The 23,404-nt window shown below is 39.7% G+C and overlaps 1 protein-coding gene across 1 annotated transcript in view; it reads right to left on the reverse strand.

Moving 5' to 3' along the window:
- Positions 1 to 16,234, reverse strand: part of LPCAT1 (lysophosphatidylcholine acyltransferase 1) — a 56,969-nt gene extending 40,735 nt beyond the window's left edge. The window contains exons 1-5 of the mRNA XM_009583575.1: positions 16,095 to 16,234; positions 14,353 to 14,567; positions 4,537 to 4,649; positions 2,961 to 3,021; positions 134 to 192 (exon numbers count right to left, since the gene is read on the reverse strand). Of these exons, the coding sequence (XP_009581870.1) occupies positions 134 to 192; positions 2,961 to 3,021; positions 4,537 to 4,649; positions 14,353 to 14,567; positions 16,095 to 16,228 (582 nt within the window). The 5' untranslated portion in view covers positions 16,229 to 16,234. The remainder of the gene's footprint in view (positions 1 to 133; positions 193 to 2,960; positions 3,022 to 4,536; positions 4,650 to 14,352; positions 14,568 to 16,094) is intronic.
- Positions 16,235 to 23,404: the final 7,170 nt, after the last annotated feature.

Here is a 23,404-nt window from a genome sequence, read left to right on the forward strand (position 1 = left end):
AATACATACTTAGCCAATAAGCATTTATTAATGCTTTCCAAATTTCTAAATCTAATTATTTAACCTAAAAGATCACAGGAGTGCCAGTGTATTTAGAGGAAAATGCCCCATATTTACTGCAAGCTGAACTTACCAGTTTGTTTGGATAACGTAAAACCACTGGCTGTACAGGAACTCCAGGAATAAACGCTCCTAGAAGGCACATGACACATCGTTACTTTATAATGCATTTTTGTACAGAAGAAATTTATTGCAGTAAAGAAAAAAATTATACAATTAATGGGCTGATATGCATAGGAATTAGCTCATAGTGAAAAAATAAGATCCAAAAGTAGCCTCAAAAGTAATCTAAAAAGCAAGCACTGAAAAATGACAATGTATACCCACCTTTTCAGAAGATAAATAATTAAGAATGCTTGCTTGCATTCTCTAAATTATCCTCTACCACTTACATAAATTGGCATGTACACAAGTCAAAGCCCGGTACCAAATTCAGCTTGATAAATGATTAAAAAAATATGAGTATGTGCAAGACAGTTAAGTCACTATTTTCCCTGTGGTCACCAGTATTTTTTGGTGAAGAAACTAAGCTTTCTTATGCAAAAGAAGCTTTCTATTTTTAGTTGAGCAACATTGTTTTATAGGAAATCTATCACCTCAGAAGTAACAGAATTAATTTAACTTCTTTTCTCCCACCTTAATTCCCCTCAGAAGGGCTTATTTGTTTATTCTGTAGCTATGGAAAATCTAATAGTTAGAAAGCATTGAACTAGAGCTATTGTACAGAAGTATCACTTCATTTCTATGAAAACTATAGTTCTGATAAATAAGTAGCACAAGATCTATAAATGTCATTTGCTAATCACAGGAAAAATTTCTTTACTGAAAGAGTCGTCAGGCCTTGGAACAGGCTGCCCAGGGAAGTGGTGGAGTCACCATCCCTGGAAGTATTTAAAAGACGTGCAGATAAGGCACTTAGGGACATGGTTTAGTGGACATGGTGGTGTTGGGTTGACGGTTGGACTCGATGATCTTAGAGGTCTTTTCCAACCTTAATGATTCTATGATTTTCTAGGTTTCTAGCATGAAGATTGGGTAAGCATGATAACTATCTTGCTCAAGATTTCTCTAAACATCTTTATCTTGTGAAAACAATTAATAAAGACAGTCTTCACTCAAACTATGGTTTTTATAGCAATTTACTAAGTTATGCCTAATATTTCAATTAAAATCAAGAACTAAACAATGGAAGTATACTGTATTCTTAGCATTACATTTGTTTTACAGAATAATTGCATAGATGTAAAAGAAGTAATTGTTAATGGAGTATAAACATCTTTAAATGAAGGTTGTCTGAATGGGATCCTGCAGAGATTTGGTTCTTGGCCCAGTGGTACTTTCTATTCAGTCTCCAAAACAAAAGCAACTTTTGAAAGAATCCAAAGATGACAAAATCTGAGTGGCAGATGACAAGACCACCATTTAAACAAAACTAGACTAGCTTGCCCTGTATGACTACCTCGCAGAAACACAAAACCAAAAAACTGTGCAGTAAGAGCAAGGAGCGTAGGCTACATGAGTAGAATGGGGAAAGGCATCCTGAAAGCAGTTGCTTGAATAGAGACCTAAAGTAATTTGATATAAGTGCAAAATTTTGAGGCAAAGGATTTCTGGGAGGCTGGATGGATACAGAAGCAGGTTCCAGTAGGAAAAGTGAGACAGTCAAGAGGCAAACAGCAGCATATACTAGACCAGAGCAGAGGAAGATCGAGTGGGGATTTGAGGCAGAAAGTATATGGTGCCTGGAATGTCTATGGCACAGCAGGAGGGCAGGAAATCAGAGCTTTATTGAAGGACTCAGGCTGGTTTTCAAAGCATGGCCAGGATTCAGGTGGAGAGAAAGGGAGAGGGAGAGTAAAGAGCAAAATAAGTGGATGTTCTCCTAACCACCACTCATTCATCTAAAAAGGTAAGAGCTGAAAAGGGAGGAAGAAAAGCTTTTTGAATGTTTGTTCAGGAGATGATACTGAGATTCCTTCAGCCAAATAAATCAGTGCAAGGAATCACAATGCTGACTCATTGCATGATATTCTAATAGCAATATGTAAGTTGTAAGCAACACAAAATATAAGACACACAGTAAGAACAGAACACAATGAGCTAGGCAGAAACCTAGGAAGAGTCAAAAAACACATTCACAACTGGATCGCTCACTGCTGTCTCCTCATTAACCATCTCCCTACCTACATCATAAAGGCAAGTTTACATTAAACATTGGTGGTTCACTGCAGTATTGGCATTTCTCCCTATTGTAACTGCAGTTTACAGCTGCAACAATGTTCAATGTTATACCCTCTACTAATCTGGTAAGTTAAAAGGGTGATACTAACTGAAAAGAGCTTAGAATGTGGATGTTGAAGAAAAAAATATTGCAAAAAAAGACAGCCTCTGTAACATTGCCACACTGGCAAGATTCTTGTGCCATCTTCACCAGAATAGAACTGAACAGAAGAGTTCGAGAGGAATCAACCACATACAACACAGCAACAAATGCTGCAGCAGCCTGAAATAGATACACACTAATACCTTAAGCTTTATAGTGTATCCAAATGCTGCATGACAGACCCAAAATAGGAAATGGAGGGGGCAAGGAAAAAAAGAAAAAAAAAAAAAAAAAAAAGAGAGACAACCACAAACAAAAACCCAGTAAGAGACATTAGTCCTCCAGCTCATATGCATCTCAGAAGCCAAGAAAAAATCCAAATTGTGTAAAACGCTTTGCTCAAGTGGAACTACAATCCTTTTGTAGCATCAGAAAATTTCTATTCCAATTCCACCTTACTGCAAGATTTTTTACTCAACTTCTGCAACAGCGAGCAAATTACAATGCAAGTGGTATTTCAGAAAATGAAGATACAAGAACATTCTGCAGAGAACAGAGAAATGAGAATCATACCTACCAGGCTTGAATGTAATTAGACAGGATCGGTTTGTGCAAGTGCCCTCTGGGAATATCATTATCTTGAAGTAAAAAAAAAATTTACTTTTAAGAAATATTTCAATGTGGATTTATTTATAAACACATCTTTTCAAAGCTAACGTTAACTGATTACAGTAAAAAAAGTTTTCAGGGAAAAACAGTTCAGAGTAAAAAAAATAGTGCTCAATAAAGAAGTCAAGTAAAGTTCTGTCTTAATAGTCAAAATATTTTTAGCTGTGAACTTCCCTCCTTCTTGATCTCCGATAATAATTCTATTCAATTGGAACATTGACAGTGACCAGAAACACTTGTGAGTACAAGAGAATTTTCACAAAAGGTTTTGGTGCTAGTAAAAATATCATGTTATGTTTTGCACCAAAACAAGATTCCTGCTCCCAACCTACCTGCTTACAGGCTAAGAAAAGGATGACTTATTTTCTTTTTGCATTTATTACTTGGCATGTGCACAGATGGCAGAATGATAGAGGCGGAAAGCATCTAAACAGAATTCTAATGCTCAAGTTGAACTGAATTCAGAGGAAGAGGTTAGATTGTAAAAAAAAAAGTTTCTGACAGCAAAAAGCCAAGAACTGCTGAAATTTTGTTGAGTTACAGAACAAGGCATTTAAAGGAAACAAATACATATCATAAGGGGACAAAGCAATGGACTACAATTAACATTTCTAGTTTTATTGCCCACTCTGGTACTAGCTTGCTAGACATTCTGGAAATCATTTCAGCTCTGCAACTCAGTTTCTTCATCTGTAAGTAAGAATATTTACTTTTTAAAGTACAGAACAAGCAATAAAAGAAAGTCATAATGTGAAATCTATATATCACCTTTCTGTCACACTTTTTATAATGTTTCTGTAGTCCAGCATGTGGACGTAACCACTGTAGTAGTAACATTGCCATGAAAGACATACTGTATCTTAATCTCAAAAATTCACTAGAAGAATGCTTCAAGTTTTCAAAATAATCACATGCTTCTAGAAAATTGAGACCTTAGGTAGTCATCCCTTCCTTCCCATTACTTTCTTCCAAGGTACATTATAAATAGTCGTATTTCAGGTGCAGAAAAAAACAAGCCACTTATTTTTGCAATGTTTTCATCATATGATCCAACAGAGGTGTACTCCAGTTACTGGAACATCCGAATCGCTTGGGCTGTCTTGGCCAGTATCACATCTCCAACAATGACAGTATGCCAAAATCTTGAGAAGGGCAAGAATACGAAATACTCCCCCAGGTATTGTACTGAGCACCTGATTATTTTCTTCTTAGAGGACTTACTAAACCTGCTGTGGTCTGTCTGTTTAGTATCACTTAATAGAGCCGTATCTCCCTGTATTTACAGTCTCCCCTTGAAACACACTGCAATGAAAAGCTAGTGTCTTGTACAAGTAAGAACCTTACATTATATCTTCTAGAAAGAGGGGGGGAAATTCCACCCCCCACAAACCATCTAAAGCATCCCACAAGTTAAAAAGTAAACTGCAGATCCAAAGCCTGGAAATGCCAAATACCATCTGTCACACAATAGTAGTATACAGTACCTGTGGCCATTTACCATCAGACTGAGCACGTCTCCTTATCTCTTCAACCGTTTTCCTGCGAGAATCCTGGTCTGACCGAGATACAAATACCGGTCGGATGTATTTGATTAGTGCTGAAGAGGGGGGGAAACAAAAACAAGCAAAACAGCCTTTATTTCCCCTTTTCTGAAAAAGATTCCCCCCCCAGTAGTCCTCTGGACAAGAATTTTGGTACAAGTTCATAGCTGTTTTACTATATTATACTGCAAACTTAAATATTCAGCTGAATTATTGCAGTTTTATTGAAGTATTTTCATGAATTCCTGAAAGGAAAACTGTTTTCACAATTTTGGCACTTTGTATTTTTTCAATAGACCAATTTTTAATAGACCAATACACATACATCACGTAATTTAAAACATGATTGTATGTATTATGCATAGCTTTCTGCAACAAGGCAGCTGTGGTTGACTATAGGCTATTTCTTCCTACCACAAATATGACAAAACCTATAGCCACCCCCAACCCAGAAGGAACCTCCCAAGCGCTTCCAAAAGACATCCTGCAGGTCAAACTGCCACTGTCTTTACAGCTTTTGTCTCCTATGACAGCTCAGCTTCACTAAAGGTACTCCATCAAAGATATTCCATACACAGATTATGTTATCTTTTCTGAGGAATTAGCATGATCAAAAGAAAAAGCATGCTTATTTTCTGAGCTGTCACCTGTTTGCCTGTTCCTCATACCAGATGAATCAGATCTCAGGCACCCTCTTCCTGGCTCAGTGGGAAACCTCTTATACATGGCCAGACACAAAATGAGTGTGAGCAAGAATCAGAAATCAATCCACAATACCCTCTCCATGCATGTCTGTCACAAGGACACTGAGGCCCACTTACAAAATAGTAAGTAGGATATACAACTCTTTTGCAGTGTCAAAAAGCAGTACAAGAGAAGCATCTTCAAATATACTACTTCATGCTTTTATTTAAGCAGGTTGTCTTCAAATACCTTTTCAAAATTTTTGTATCTTGTAATCTTATTCGAAGGTTCAAAAGTCACTAAATCATTAGCTACTCTATTTGCCTAAAAAACAAATATAAAATACAGTTTTCATATTTCCAACTACTGCGAGATGAGTTCGCTGACACTAGTTGTATAATCTTCTTTTGTCAAGGATAGACTTGCTGCATTAATGGATCAGCCAGTGCTTAAAGTGTGAGGAAAAAAAACAGCATAAGGAATTACAGTCCTGAACTCAGCAGAAGTTGCTGATTCTGATGTTATCCCACCGGCATTTTAGTCAGCTCTCATCAAAATCCTTCTATGGTTCTGTGAAACTAATCCGTCACACCTTACAGCAAGTTCCCAAACATTCAGCCAGCCTCTGAAATACTGCTTTTATCCCACAAGTTGCCGAAGCCTAGAAGACAGCGTATTAGAGAAAAGTTACCATACTCCTGCACTTTTTCCTACATGCCTGCTCTTAGACAATATCCACAGAACAACGCTTGCTAGGGGAGCAAAGATCATCATGGGCCAGCTGGAGTTACTGCTGTGGGAAGGTTAAAAAACCCAACCAAAAAAAAAAATCCCAAATAAATCACAAAACAACCACACACAAGAAATAGGAAAAAAAAAAAACAGAACAAGCAATAAAAGATGCAAAGGAAACTATACTTGGTTTCATAACTCTGTTCGTTTTGTTTCTTAGTGATGCTAGTCCTGAGTTTCCCCTACTGCTGCAAATTACTATTCTGTAGCAAAACCAACATTATCAAGTAAAAGAAAGCAAAAAAGGCTCAAACATCCTCAAGCCTTCACCCTGAAGTTTCTTTCACATTAGGTCCAAATGATGGAATTCAGGTTACTTCAGGCCAAGGAATGAAACAAAAACAAGATAATTCCAGAGCTCCGAGGCTCTTATCTGAGCCATCAACTATTTCAACCCATCACATCAAATTTTAGCCTAATGGAGAGACAGGGTGATCGTATTAAGTTTTACTTCCTTAGGGATCAGATTAAAAAGCTGCCAGAATTCTTGTTTTAACATTAAACAGCAACTTAAGATCCTGTAAGACACCAACTACCAGGCCCTTAGTGGGTAAGTTCAACAATTTAAGTGAAATTGAAACTCTCAGTCATCAGTAAGAAGCTGAAAGTACATACCAAGGGAACACTAGCTCTGTACTTGCCTTTCCTCACATACTCTTTTCATAACCACTTCTGAAAACAGAGCACAAGGCTACACAGACCTTTACTCTCATCACGTATTTTCATGTTCGGTAAATAGACAGGAATCTGAAAATTCAAAGGCTGTACCAAGTCAATCTGTGCAAGAAATAGTCAGGAGCAGGGTCAAAGGTCTGTGAAGAGAAGCTGAGAAACATACCAAATAGGTGGACAAGATGAGACTGCAGCCAGAAGTCAAGTCGAAACACAGGGAAGCCTTGAGACAGTACTGTAAGGCAGTATATACGAGGCAAGGAATAGGCAGGACTAGGGCAAAGTCAGGGCAGGAGCAAAAAACAGCATGCATGCAAATGCTGCAGACAGCTGGCATACTGAACAACTAAAGGAAAAAGCAGAACTGTGCAGTACGCTTAATAAACAGAACATAAACTTAACTTTCTTTGCGCACCAGTTTAACTGTCCAAGACCAATTGTAACCAGGTAGTGAAAACCACAGCTCAAGTATTCAAGAGATGCTGAAAGAGGTGCTTGCCCATGTCCTCTCACTCCATTAAAACCACCTTTAAATTAGAAATTCTAGTGGGCGATGGTAGACAATCCCTGAATTCACAAAATTGACCTTGCCAGTGTCATTATTTCAGCTTTTTCTCTAGCAGTGTCAGTCCTACTTGATGAAGTCACTCTCATCCCCAATTTCAGCTTATCACAAGTGGTCCTGAAGACAGGTGACACATGCTGTACTCCACCTTCTTAGGCAGGTGCCTGCAGTTTAAACAGTACTGCCAGTAACTCATCAAAACCTCTGCCTTGCAGGGCAGCCAGAATGCCACAGATACGCTAACCAATGGAAAGTTGCTCTAGCACGAAACAGCCTTTTTTAAGACAGCCTGCAAAAATTCAGTATTGCCTTAATTGCAGGGTGGCAGCTCCAACTGATTTCAGAACCATAACTCCCATGCGATCATTTCAAGCACCAGCTGATGCATAAGCAAAAAAAGTTTCTCGTTGATGAGCTGAACACATACAATTGGTGTCAATGAACTTCTCAGGACAACAGGGGGGGGAAAAAAAAAAAAAAAGGTATTTCATCCCTCTATTTCCAGGCAAATGTGGGTGAGGAACCCTTGTTTCAAATCAAGACACAAAATGCTATTTAACATACAATAGAAGAAAGTATTGTAATAAAGAATTTACATTATGCTTGACAGTTACAACCATATAGTAGATAAAGCTATACTGGCAGCATCACCACTGGCCTACAAGGCATCAGAGAACACAAAAAGCAACAGAACGGCACTGTGGCACTGAATATTGTTCTTCTAAAATGTATCCATACACACACTTTTGAGTAGGCAGTTACATTTTCACCACTGTAGAAAAAGCATCAGAGTGACAGATCTGGTCCAAGAGTAGAGAATGCTGAACCTGAGGCTTTCACTTGGCCTCTCCCCCAACCACCACAAAATCCCATCACATACGTTCCTCTGATACACTGAGATGACAGCCTATAGAGCCAGAACAAACTGTCTCTGTGTGCATTTAACATGGAGGTAGGCTGTGTAATACAGGTAGACTTGCACTGGGATATCCATTTACAGTATTTACTCCTTGATTTTTACTACTATGGGAAAAAATACAGACGATTTTTCTAAGGTTGCCCTCTTGTGCATTCTGTACTTAGGGCTTACAAAAACACGAAGGTTAAAGGTTGAAAAGCGCTATCTTGGGCTTAGTTTTTAAGAGTTGACTTACCCAAATGAACATGCTCACAAAGTTCTGAACTCACACCTTTCCTAATAAAGTAATATGTAATATGAAAACTGCTCTTTTCTGAAGACAAAAGAAGAAGAGAAATCTGCAAGGGACTCAAAAGTCTTCTGAAGGTTATGGGGAAAAAAACATTAAGGTTCCAGAATGAAATGACTTCCTGCGTATATGGACACAGAGACCTTAAAATGGGGGGGGGGAGGCAGAAATCAAACCCACACACAACAGATACACAAAGTTGTATCAATGCACAAAAGTGAAGTCAACCAAAATTAGGATCTTTTCCACCTGGAGTTATATTGTTCTTATGGAGATAGCGTTATTGCAGTCATGGTGCTTTACAGGAGATTTGTGAAGTTAGTGGTAGTATCTTATTAGAGCAACAATCATACACAGAAATATATACTCTTTTGACCCAAGCCTGAACCAACCACTTAAGCTAAATACATGTAGAGAACAACTTCTCTGAGTTTGACTAAATGCTTAGCAGACGGACTACCTGACAGAAGAGATACCAAGTATTCCTGGTATAGAGGCAGTGTTAATGGGCAAGCTCTTCTCCCTATTTCCAAAGAGAAAGGCAGGAAACATGCGGTCTGTAGGACAAGGAGAGGTCAGTAGTGGGAAGTAAGTAATCAGTGTTCTCTTTAGCTTTAACAGAAGTAAATTCCATGGTATTTGGGTTGGTCTTTCAAAATGCGATCTATTTCTTTTAAGGACTTCTTGAGGGACAAAGACCCTTTTCGTATCACAATGACTGCTGTTTACTGTCACACCTGCAGCACCCGTATGAGGGCATGGCTGTATGTTTTAGCTTTCTGCTGCCAGTCTAAAAAGTGTATTATGAAGGCAGTTGTGTTGGTTTGCAGGTTTCCTATATACTGTAGTTTGTACCTTCTATAAATGATATTAACTAGGATGCTTTAAAAAAGTAATGGTGGTTTAGGCATTCCAGCAGCAGTTTAAATGAGAAGTAATTGTTACTGAACTTATGGTGAAAAAAAATCCAACAAGTTCACGATTCCAATCCAAACAATAAAGGCATACCTATAATACACAGGTGACAGTGCAACTATTTTAAGTCTCTCCAAGAGAGCTCCTGCAAGGACTGAAATATTGCAGGACCATCTGGGTGCCCACAGCCAGAAGGAAACATTGAATTTTGAAATGGAAGTTTTTAAAGCAGAGGATAAAATGGTTAAGTTTGGCAATAACTTCAAGATGCTCCTCAGAACTGGGGAGCTCATTTGTGTACTCAAGGCAGGCTACAATGCCAACATCCTATGCTATGTTGGCATTCAAGCTGGTGACCTTAATGGTATTGTAAGCTGCTGATTTACAGTGTATAAAGAGAAGAAATCTATGATGCCTTCACCTTACAGCAGGTTTTTCCAAAAAGGGCTTTAAGGATGGTTTTGATGAATCTCAGAAGTACTTAAATGTGAGATCCTCACTGAAGAACTATGGGTCTACCACGGTTCTCTTCCTCGTGTGCTTTGGAAGGTATGGGGTGGAGGACTGGAGGATTAAGTTGCATAACTTTTCACAGAGCTGATGAGTAAGTAATTTGGCATCTTCGAAGTTCCAAGATGAAAACATATCCAGCTACCACAGCATAAATATTTCCCACTGAATTACTTATTTCTTGGTCTTTTAGTCATGATGCTCAAGAAAGGACTATAAAGCACTTTCAAAAGATAAGTTCGAACAAAAACTCCCAAGTTTAGCAGATGTGGAACACCCCCCCCCAATAGAATTGATAGCTTTTACAGCACAGTATGATTCTCCCTTCCTCTATAGTTCTTCTGTATTCTGCCAAATATATATTACCTCCTTCCCCTTTACCAACTTAAGCTAACATGTCCCCCCATTCATTTCACAGGTACTAACTTCCTCTCTTTTTCAGAGGGTGATGTTACAGGTGTTGAGAAGTTGCTTAAAGTTTAAATTAGCTTATAACCTTAAATTTAGTTTTTAAAAGTTCAGACCACAGAAGATTTCTGAATCACAAAAGTTGTCCAACAAAATCCCCACCGAATCATATTAACTGACAAATCCCTTTTCCTCCGTATTGAAGTATTTCTGCAGTAGCACTAACCACTTCAGCAATGAAAAATAACTTTTATCCAGGTTGCTTTAGCAGCCAGAAATAAGCCAGTGAGGTGTAACTACCCAGAATTTATGCAAAGAGCTTGTCCTGACTTCAAGTGGGGTCCAGTAGACAAAACAAGAAAGTTTAAGTACCTGTGCCAATGAATTAATTGATCTAACTTCCTCAGCCGACATAAGGTGCAACAGATTCATAGATGTCATCTTCCCTGGGCTGCACACTTTTCACTGAAGTGGTCCAGCGAACTTCACATCTCCAACCTACCAAAACTCTGGAAAGCCATTGTGCATAAAGACATGTCCTTCGTCAGTATCGTGGTGATATGCTCCATCTGTTCTGGCATTCTCTACTTATACCAGATACTGATTTTTTTGATGATCGTTGAAATCTCATTTATATTTGGGCAAGCAGTTCCTCCCCAGAGTTTATTAACCTAGTATGTGTGCCAAGTGGGTAATTTTCTTCACTACTGATCACTAACTTGAAGAGGTCAAAACTCTTCTGTCAGAGCAAAAGAGCATTTTTTATTTGGTTTTTCTTTTCTTTGTTTTCCTAAAAAGAAGAAAGTTGTCTGAAGGAGTCACAAGACTTAAGTCTGCTTCTGAAGTTGGACTTTGTGGTCCAGGAGAGCTGCCTTCAAGTTAGAAAGCAATAAAGCACTCATACACAACAAACACTTGTAGAATACTTCCAATCTCATAAAGAACAGGCTTTTAATCATCTGGACTTAAAAGTCCATCAAAAGCTTAATATTCCATGACTGGGAAACTAAGGGTACAGTAATACAGCCAGCTGCTCCAGAAAGCTATTAAAATACTTTCGGAACCAATCTTGGTAACCAGTTAGCAATCAGATCTTTTTGTGCCTGCTAAAGCACCTGATCCCTTTAGTACACAATGTACAATGTCCTGATAAACACTGTCACTACATCAAAAAGCCAACTTATTTATGTCATATTTGGATATTCTTGGATATAGTTTGGGTTGGAAGAGACTTTTAAAGGTCATCTAGTCCAACCCCCATCAAGATGAAGTAGATAAGGATCTATTCTTCACTCGAAGTCCTCATCCTTGGAAATTATCTTCAAATTTCCTCTGCCGCTTCATTTTTTAGATGCTGAAAAGTCTTCTCAAAGAGTTAAATTAATGTACTTTATTCAAAACTTCCCAGAAGATTCTGAATGACCATTAAACAAGACTCAATTAAGAGACAGCAAGGTTAGGATTATCAGTGCCTGGCTCCAAAACTTCACTGGAGATGGTACAACAAGCTTCCAACATTTACGAAACTGAAGAACATAAAAAACAATTCTGACCTCTCTGGGATAAATTCTAGATGAATGTCTAGAGTGCTGACAATTCACCACACAATCCAAGAAAAACACGACTACCTTTTCACAGATAGCATAAGAGAAATACCAGTTGTCCAATAACATGAAATACATTTGTGTGTGTGTGTATGTAGAGAAGTGTAAGTAACATCGGAATTTAAATACTAGATCAAAGGAGGAGAAGATAGTCAGTAGCATCTGCTTCACAGAAAACAACTTTCAAGCAGCAAAAGAAAAAAAAAAATCACAACTTCTCTCCACTGCAAAGTTTTCACTGAATTTTAAGCCAAACTAATCATTACAGTGATTACTGACCTCTCTGTTAAGGTCCATTTACTTTAATAACACAAACTGCTGTAGTTATTGCTCGTATATAAGTATTCCTCTCAAAAAAAAAAAAAAAAAAAGGGTTTTGAACTCTGAATCCCAGTTATGACCTTTGCCATGCCTCATTTCCATGGCATTTTTCTGAACGCTTCATAAAGGACTACATAATTTTTGTGGCTGCATGACATAAAGCAAATGCAGCTATACAGGACAAAATACTCATTTACTTGACTGCACTGCACATTCCAGTAATATTCCATTAAATCACTATATGTAGTTTTCTGAGTTTTCTGTTTTTCTGTAACTGGTTTTGCTCACACGCGAACAAAATCAAGTGAATCATTTTTAAAATTTATTGCAGTAAGTCTAGACTTTCAACTGAATCCTGTAAAAGTTATCTTAAAATTAAATTAGATATATAAGAAATAGTTTGAACTACTCTATATGCATTAGTTGTGCTACGTTCAGTGTAACTACAACCTCCATATCCCTACAGATTCTCCTCAGGCTTTCCCACTACTCCCCACTGAATCTATTATGTGGGATAGTTAAGCAGCTATTATAGCATTCTGTCAAATGCCATTCTGCCGTTTCATCACATTTCAGTAACACAACACGGCCTGGAGTTACCTCATCCAGTTTGGGTCCTCCAAACAGTCCAGCTGCAAGTAAAGGAGAGCTCCACATGGACTACTTTATTTTGCTGAGCTAGCAATTATTAAACAGTCAATTGAGTCAGCTGAGAAAGAAGATAAATCTGCCCCTGCTTCTATGGCTGGACTGCTCCTAAAGCCCAAGATGGCCTGGATACACCTATACTGTACAGGAGTGTAAACATACCATCTCACAACACTATCTCCTTTTGGACAATCTTCTATTGGACAAGGGAGTTCAATTTCTTTTTGTTTTCACACTATGCTTGTTTGTATACATTTGTTTTTAAAAACACATGCCTACACCCTTTTTGTTCAAAGCATCTATTCATTTTTACACTGATTTTTTCACTGCCACAAACGTTTACTTAACTCTATTAGTCAGATATTCAGTGAAATCGAGATACAGCTACAGTTCTGGCCTGAGCTTTACCTGATACAGAGACACCTTTATACCAAGAGATTCCCTACGTGAAGCTTCCAGATGTAACCATTCACCATTTGCAGCCATGTCTCAGCTTCTGGTTTTGAACATGTCCTTAAAACCACATTGTCTAATGAAATTTTAGAAGGATGTCAACACCAACAGCCTGATTCCACTTAATTGTGAAGGAATTCAAAGCTTTTGTTTAGACTTTTAAATTAAAGAGTCCCTACCCAAGGTGAAAATAAAATCTTTTGTCCTTTTTATACTACCCTTAAAATCTATGCAATGAGACACAGGAAGATTCTTTGAACTTTGCTGGTTCCTAGACACAACATGACGGGTCTCTCCAAAATGCTTCCACACAGAATTTGGTTAGAAGTCTACAAGCCTAAAAGCTTACACAATTTTTTGGCACAACCGCACCAAAAATCACAGGTCTCTCTCAAGCCTTTGTGAGAATCTATGTTGAAAATTCCAAAGGCAGTATTCAAACACTACTGACTTGGGCATCTGCATTGCTTATGATTAAATCTGAGTGCACAGCAATTTGTTCTTGCTCATCTCACACCCTGCCTGAAACAAACTTACTGACGCATGAAGGATTAGCAGCACTCCCTCAAGGCAGGGTACCATCCATAGCAGACCACATTCCTAAAACACATTTCTGGGATGGCACCCCAACTCACATCAAGAAGTTTTGGTGGACTTTCTCTATAGCCCCATCCTAACTTGCTTTTCTATTTGTCGGGTCTTAAAATGTTGCAATTTTACTGCAAATTTAACCATGAGTTCTGTAGGATTGTTTTGACTTTGTACAATGATTCAACTTTGGAGAAAGAGTAAAAAAAGAACCCACATCCCCCCCCAATTTTTTCTACTGACATACAAAGTAGACCAATTAAAAAAAAAATCTCACCATGTATTATAGCAAAATTTTCTTTGTGTTTCAGGCCTTCTCATACACAACCAGTGAACTTCCTAAGTAATCACTTTTAATTGTTCTTGAAAAACTAAGTATTTACCAACTTACTTCCCCAAACAGGAATATCTTTGCTTTCTGCTTTCATCACAATGGAGGCGAAGGTCATAGTTACTGGAATGGCATCAAAGTAGGAAGAATGGGGAGCCACAGTTAATATTGCTGCTTCTGCTGGCAATGCCCGTCTGCCTTTTACATTTATCCAGTGGAATCCACCAGCAAGCCACATCATTCTCATGATTGCTTTCAGCAAAATATCCACTATCCTGTAAAGAGTTGAGAAAACAGTTATGCTGCCACAAGAATACCTTAAAACAATGAAAAGAAAAACATTACATAAAAACTTTATAAGCACAACAAAAGCACAGATAGGATATGCTGCTTAAATAGAACAGGAACACTGCATAGAACTTTTGTTTTCTCTTTCTCAGCAGATTTAAGACAACTTTCAAGGTAAGATGCCATTCAATTTCATTTTATGCCTGAATATTAATGCTTTTTAATCACTATAAAATTGGCATTTATTTTATCAATAAATTAATTTTGATTCAGACTATGACTGTTGAGCTTCTTCTATACAAAGTCTAATAACGTTTTATAGTAATACCAAAAAAGCTCTTGTAAACCGAGTCCCGAAAAATGCTATTAGGATATTGCTAGAATGCAAGAACCCCGATTCTTGTGTTCAAGTTTACGAACACAAAACAGTGGAGAAGCATAGGGCAGAGATTCTCAAACACAGGGATGCCTACAGAACACATCTGGGAACTTTGGAAACATTTTACTTCCCTCCCCTTCCCCCATCTCCTTCTAAAGTGTTTTGGGGTTTTTTTTTGTGGGGTTTTGTTTGCTTGTTTTTTAAACTGTCTGACAGTCATGAAAAGAGAAGCATTTACTTTGAACCAATAAAGTGCAAAAACCAAACACCACAAATTGTTACACCCACAGGATCTGGAGGCTGGAGAGCAGGGTGACACTGACAAGTGGATGAAATGGAGGAGGGACAATCTAAAAAGCTTCAAAATAACTGTACGCAAGATTGAAGGCAGTCCATTATTCCTTTAGTCATTACACTGGTATCATTCCAAATGAAATGTAAAGTGGCATGCCCCTGTGGTTCTCCACCTCCTTCCCTCCTGTCATGCAAAATACAATCAGCTTCCCTTAAGCTAGTGCCAGCTCCTAATTTTGAAGTTCTCTACAGAAAAGGTGATACACTCCTCCTTCCTTGCTCCTCAAACGGCAGTTGTCATGGATGGGTGAACACTATCTTACATTCTACCTTAATTAGCATTCCAATATCAAAGCAAGTACAGACTTTTTAATAAGCACCAAAGCATGGGGCAAGCCCTCAGAGAATCAACAGAAGCTTTGTCAATTCATCACAGGGTAGCAAACAATGAGGTGAAGCAAATTAAAACAACAATCTAGGATATGAAATCTGGGCACATTCTGTAGTGTCAATCTTCATAACAAGAAGTTGACATTACAGGAATAATTGAAATTGAAGGATGTCACAATGAAGCTTCACACCACATCCTCAATGAAGATAAGAAGCCAAAGATGATCATTTTTTCTCCCTGTAATTCTTGGGTCACCTGATAAATCAAACAGTTGAGGTATTTTTAAAGTTTCCTATCTGAGGAAAGTGTTTAAATAATAATTTTTATATTTTTCTTTTGAAGAGTAAAGCAGGTCTATGGGACAGATATCAGGTATTTCCAATCTTCTATATTTCAAACTGCTGAGCTAAATAATGATTCTCTCAGTATTTCACCACATCAATGACTCACTTTCGCCACCAGGAGAGGGGCTTTTCAAGCTCTTGCTCGTCAGATCCCATTGAAGCAATGAATGCAAAAGGCCAGGCCAGCAACATCATAAAAGCAGCAAAAAAAAGTCGGATAGGAAATAGAGTCAAGGTCATGAAGGCAATCTGCAAAATCCAAAACAAATGCGTTATTCTAACACAATCTCAGACTGAAAGAGTCAGTGATTCCTAGAAACTGATCTGAAGTCTTAACTTGAAAATATCTAATGTTAAAACCAGCAGAATACGCTTCAATTCCAAACAAATAATTGTAGTGTATGCGTAACAATGTTTTGTATTCACCAATCTTAATCATAGCTGAAACACAGCACACACTTTAAAAGCTAATGCAGTCTTAGCTTTCCACACTTCTTCAGACCCTATGTTTGTCAGTGAATACATCCGCATGCTCTTTTCCCTTTCTGCAGCCTCACATTAAGTAAATATTTAGCATGGGTGTGTTGTAAATCTTACTGCACTACAGAGAAGTCAGTCCATGACAGCAGCTCCCAGCCAGTGATATGCACTTCTTCAGCAGGGTGCATTCACATCACAATACAGGGCCCAACCTGGAAAGCTCCTCCAGGACTGGGCAGGCACCAGTTCCTCTGTTGTATGTTCTTGGAACCAGAAGCTGTGGGGAACCACAGTGGGGAATAGTGTGCAGAGACACCTCTGGACAAACATCCAGACACACATGAGTTGATGTTCCAGGCCTGTGATAACAGGCATAACCCCCTGGAAAGCAGAGGTTTTCAAGAAATTATCCTCCCCTGGGAAGCCACGGTGAACCCAGCTGCTTCTGCACCTCCTCGCAGCACTCTAGTTCTTGGAGAGCCCATTCCCAGCCAGTCAGCCCTCTGCCTTCAACTTTGGTGAAAAACACGTCATGTTGGAACTTCTCCCACAGTCTTTTGAAGAGTTCTCCCAAAAGTAGGGCCTTTCTTGAGCTGTTTGGAGTTGTTCCCAACTGTCCTCCAGAAAACACAACTTAGCAACTATCGGTGCAATGATCCACTTGCTCCAGGAAACAGTTCCAGGAGCCAAGAGTCCCACCTTTCTCATTCAAAGGACAGGAAGAAAGAAAAAAAGCTCTTACAGTGGAGGAGGATATAGCTTCAGATGACTGGCTAAGGGAGAGAAAGGGAATTGAAAACTTTGAAGCTGACTCGGGTAGTACTAAAGCTCCTCAAGCTGTACAATGGAGGCTAGCAGAAGATGACGACGACACTATGAAATAGAACGGCCACGTAAAGAAAGAGAATTCAAAAGGAAATATGCTACGTATTCACAGGTGCACCAGATGAGATAGAAGAGTACTTTTCAGCATCACAATGGCTGGGCAAGGATGAGTAACGAGGCATAAGGTGCTGCCTCATGTTGTGCTTAATCTGATGCATCTCCGGGCCCCTATGGAAAGCATTATTCATATTCGTCTCTTCCCTGATGCCGACCTAGTCATCACGCAGCTCAGTTTTCCATTGATCAGTTCCTGCTTCCTCTCACTTCCCAAAACAGCTCAATAACCAACTCATCCTGTAGCTGCACAAATCTGCAGATCTAGGGTAGAGGCAGGGAACACACAGCAGGAGAAAACCCTAAGCTACCAGCCCTCTGCAATGCCAGATTTTATAGTGATGGTTCAGACTGGCACCATGATCTCATAACGAACATGGTCTCGCTCCCCAAAACTGGATTCCAGTCCCTGGGTAGACTGCTTCAGTTTGCAGAATCAGAAGAAAAAGGAATTTTTTTCTTAGATAGGCTAGTTTCCCAGATGAACCAGTTCAACTTCCTAAATGGCAATGGTCAGATGAGCACTGAGGTCATACCAAATCATGCAACTCTGCATCCATAGACAAGACCACCACATCTGGCAGCAAATGGGGGAGCATTCATCTGCAAACTGGAGAAGAGAGAGCAGCTGCCTTGTAGGCTCGTGTCATAGTTTAAACCCCAGCTGGCAACTAAGCACCACACAACCACTAGCTCACTCGCCCCAGGTGGGATGGGGGAGAGAATCAGAAGAGTAAAAGTGAGAAAACTCATGGGTTGAGATAAAGACAGTTTAATGAAGTAAAGTAAAAGCCGTGCATGCAAGCAAAGCAAAACAAGGAATTCATTCACCACTTCCCATCGGCAGGCAGGTGTTCAGCCATCTCCAGGAAAGCAGGGCTCCATCACATGTAACGGTTACTTGGGAAGACAAACGCCATCATGCCGAACGTCCCCCGCTTCCTCCTTCTTCCCCCAGCTTTCTATGCTGAGCATGACGTCACATGGTATAGAATACCCCTTTGGTCAGTTGGGGTCAGCTGTCCCAGCTGTGTCCCCTCCCAGCTTCTTGTGCACCCCCAGCCTGCTCGCTGGTGGGGGCGGGTGAGAAGCAGGAAAGGCCTTGACTCTGTGTAAGCACTGCTCAGCAATAACGAAAACATCCCTGTGTTATCAACACTGTTTTCAGCACAAATCCAAAACATAGAATCATAGAATAGTTTGGGTTCGAAGGGACCTTTATAGGTCATCTAGTCCAACCCCCCTGCAATCAGCAGGGACATCTTCAGCTAGATCAGGTTGCTCGGAGCCCTGTCCCACCTGACGTCCAATGTTTCCAGGGATGGGGCATCTACCACCTCCCTGGGCAACCTGTTCCAGTGTTTCACCACCCTCATTGTAAAAAATTTCTTCCTTATAGCTAGTCTAAATCTACCCTCTTTTAGTTTAAAACCATTCCCCCTTGTCCTGTTGCCCCATACTAGCTACTATGAAGAAAATTAACCCTATCCCAGCCAAAGGAGCTCGTAAGATGAGAAGGACCAGCTGTCAATAAAAAAGGGAAACAAAATGCAGGTGAAGACACAGTCCTCTGGGATTCACACCCTCTCCCTCCCACTCCTCAAAGTCTCCTCCTATACCAGGGCAAAGTTGAATGGCAGGTGACTGGTGGTGAGCTATTCAGTCCTTTGCATCTCTGTAGCAATCCTTTGTATCAAGATCACTTTAGAGCCACATCACAAAACTGAAGCAGTAGCTGCATCCATAAGGTTGTGAAAGATGGCATAAGTGCGTAGAAAAGGCCTCTTGGTCTTCTGTGTCCAGGGACAGCAGTGGTGGAAATGACCAGCAAGAAGCAGTTCCAAGTACACAGGTGTATGGGGTCTGGCTGTGACAGCCTCTTTTTTAGCAGGTTGTAGTGCAGTACCTGTCCGCACAAGAAATTTGGTAGGAGAGTAAAGAGGTATATTTGCCCCTGAAAAAGGTTAGGAATCAACAAAGATACTAACATTTGAAAAGTAGTTCAGTCTACATCTATATTCAGACACCTCCCTGCGTAAGAAAGCTTCTATCCCGTAAAACCTATGTACAGTAGTAGTGTCAGACAGAAAAAGGAAGAAGATTCTGTCCCCACTGGCTGCTGTCAGAGATCAGAATGCAGGAGACACACACTCTTGGTCTGACCTTGTACAGACATCTTATTTCGGTGAGTGTATTTCTACATATTTAGAACATTCACCCAGATGTGTTTTCTAGTAAAATTACAAATTCTGTCTGGTGATAAGTCATATGTAAACACCTGTGTTTTAAGATACATTTAAAAAAACCTAATGGTCCATCTGGAGCTGTACCTTGGGAGGTTCAGCTCATGACCGATTTTCTTAAGAGGGGTTTGACTACAGCTCATTTAACATTTGCTGGTCTATGGGATGCTGCTTAGTTTTTCAGAAGTTGAAGTATATGCTGTGAAAGACCCATGGACAGCAGAAAGGAAGAGGATGGTCTTACAGCTTGTAACAGAAGGCTGTCCCGGGAAACTATACTCTATTCTTCCGTCAGAAGGGCTTCAATCTGATGAAAGGCAAGTCACTTAAACTAAATAGGTATCATATGTTCTCCTCGTTTAGAGACTCTGCATTCAGATTTGAGTATGAACTTACAATGGAGATATAAAACATGAACTTAAGTACTGCTTAAGTTCTCCAAAACATCAGGCCCTACCCTACATATCTAAGCACTGAGCAAGAGAATCATAGAGTACCCTTGTTTCTCCTTCTGTATGTCTCCGTTTCCTGTCTTGAAAGCCAGTATCTTACCTCTCACACACAGAGAAGCTGAAAAAGTGCATCTTTGAAATTAGTGATACAGTGAGAAACATCATTAAAAACAGTTTATGCACAACAAAATTTCCATGACTTATTCACATATTGAACAAAGAAAACAGAATAATGAACTGTACATTTAACATGGTAGAGGTTTTGATTTTTTCTTTTAAACATATCAGATAAAGACTACATCTTGCCCCACACTTTCACTTCCTCACTATTATCATCCCTATAGCCTCAATTCACCAAAGATGGCACTGAAAGAGCTAGGAATTCATCCCTCAACAATCCTCTTACTACCCACCTTCCCACTCTGCGAGTTCCCTGATTGACACAATCATGGTGATAAATACAGGAGAAATTTTCATTTCTGGTGCCGGGGTGCAACTAAGCCAATCTAACAGATCATTGCTCCTGAAGAGGGTGGTCCTGTTCACTCTCCCCTCAACCCTCCCCTTGAGGTGGCTCTAGCATTTATCTGAGCTTACAATGAGCCAATACAGCTCATTAGACTGAAGACAAGCAATCCCAGCAAAAGAAAACAATCAGAATACAGAAAAACACAATAATCTGCTGGTTTAATGAGCCAAATCAGCTCACCAAGGCACCAAAGGAACACCACAATTGGTGCAATAAAAGGGCCAGAAACACTGGAAGCAAGGAAAATGGCATCGTATTGTGTTTTTAAGCGGCAGGGAAACAAAGCTATGAAGACTTTGTGACAGCTCCAGTAATGCTTCTGCCTGTTCTGCAGACATAACTAGAATCAAGAGCTTTGACTTATGTGATAAGTGCCCAGAGGATGTTAGGATGAACAAAATTCATGGTTAATGAAATTATGTCTGTCCTTCTTCCAGAAAGGATCTTTCTATTATAGTACTGAAATAAAACAGTTAGCTCCAAGAATTACCCCCCACTGTCACCCTCAGATCAGAGTGAAATAACCATCATTTCTATGGGAAGCATGAGAGTCAGTTCTCAAATAGCCTTACTGCTTTTATACACCTGTTATCTCCCAGTTTTTATAAAGCCAGTAAAAGATGATGTGAACAATTCCTTGACACTCAAATGGATTTCTTTTTTGCTGTTGTTCTTCCTCTTTGCAGTTGTTTTGTCCTCTTACCTTCTACTTTTTTTTCACTCCCACAGTCTCAGGCTGAAATGTTCTAAAATGCATTTACTTTGAGTTGTATTAATGAGCAAAAAAGCTAATCTAACCTCTTGCAGAGTGCAGGATGAGGGAGGGATGAGGTGGTAGTGAAGATAATGGGGCTATCCCACAGACCATCAGCAACAGACCGTCAGACAAAGCAGTCTTGTCTCCCAGTCCCCTGTGCTCACCAACTTCTTCACGTACCTCCAGTCCCCACACGTTCCTAACCTTCCTCAATAGGCTTTGCAATCCCAGAACTCACCGCTCTTAGATTCATAGGGCAGATAGAAAAACCTGTGACACAGTATGTGCCTACAGGAAGTGAGTTTAGCTGTAATACTTCATACCGAACCCTCAGTAACAGGCCAGGACTCTATGGAAGAGAACGCACACTGCTGTAATTGACTGTAAAGCAGCCTCCCCATTCAAGAATTCTCCCTTTCTGGGAAAGCAGCATTTCTCTTAAGTGGAACAGTTCCACAGCTCTTCTTTAACAGCCTCTATCTCAAGCACAACTTTTCTTTTAATCAGCAAAGAGGTTAGGAAGGCATGATTAAGGCAAAGAAGAAAATCTATCACAGTTCTCTATGTCAGCTTGTGTGCTTTTTCCTCACACAGAACTGCAGAAATAAGATGGCGAGAAAGGCTGGGTTAAAGAACTCTATGCCACTGTACATCAATAAAAGATCGCTCACTTTAAAAGCAAGACCGAGCCGCACTCTTTGCTGAGGCTATTCCTTTGGTCTGCACACTGTAAAAAACTACAGAGCTTTAAACACATCTTGCAGTTTTCACTGAAAATAACAAATCCTTGAAATCCAATGGCAAAGCTCATGTCTCATACAGATGTATAGGCCAGCCCACACAGAAGTCAGGTATGTTCTATGACCAGTCACTTCGCTAGTGAAGTGGCTAAAGGTCTGTTAGGACTAACGACAGATCAGCAATGCCAGTAGCTCATGAGACTCAGTACTGCAAAACCTGTGAAACTGGTACTCTGCCCTCCCAACAGTATTTTTAAAATGTCTTATAAAAAATCAAGTAGAAAGAAACATTAAAAAGATACATTAACACTGCAAAATTAAAATGCTGTTATTGTTACAACCAGATACAATCTTAGTCCATGTGAACATATGCTGTCTTTGTTTCTCTCTGCTCCCTGAAAGACTTCTACTGCATTAATTACATAGAAAACATGACTTAAGGAACAAAGTAGGGTTACACAGAAAAGAAATCACTACAACTATGTGATTCATTGAGGAAGCTCTAGGTATAAACTACAGCTTTTCCCATTCAAACAACACTTTATCAGTAACCACTGAATTCAACATTTAACTGTATCATTCTGGGAAACTTGATTAAAAAAAGTAAAAACCTTTTCCACTGAAGTCTACTATGAATTCCTTGGCTGCCAGATACTTAACATGAGGCACATTCTGATGTTTTGTAAATCAGGCCATACATGTCTTGTGTTAAGTATCTGGAGAGCAACAGGGCAATGCAACAATGAATTTTGCTCAGAATGTAAAATAAATTTGGATCTAAAGCACCTTGATCCAAGAGATTCAATATTAGCGGATCTTAATGTCCATGTTGTTAGGTACTGTAGGCTGTTAGGCCCCCAAAACAGCTTTAAGGAAGTGAAGTATTACCGTGATGAAAGTAACAGAAACGGCCAGCTCCTTATTAGGTGAGCCTTTGACGGTGTTTCTTCATCCAGCAAGTGACCCAGATCTTACCGAAAGCCTAAGACGAGGGCCATGCACTCTGCACATCTAACCACCTACTGCTCACCGTGTGAGGTGCGTGAGGCAGTGGCACGGAGGGGAGGGGGGAAAAAAAAAAGCCATGCAACTGCAAATTTACATTTTAATACCGATTCTTGTCATCTCGCGCTACCTGTACAATGTATAAATTATGCCACAGGGATTATTTAACCAGGGGCCAAACTTCAGATGCATGGGATGCCTCGGCCCAGGACACCTTAACTTGCCGCTGGAAAAGAGTGCCTCCACAGGACTGTGCCCCTGCCCCCCATTT

Source organism: Fulmarus glacialis, unplaced genomic scaffold, assembly GCF_000690835.1.
Source record: "Fulmarus glacialis isolate BGI_N327 unplaced genomic scaffold, ASM69083v1 scaffold2818, whole genome shotgun sequence".
NCBI lineage: Eukaryota > Metazoa > Chordata > Aves > Procellariiformes > Procellariidae > Fulmarus > Fulmarus glacialis.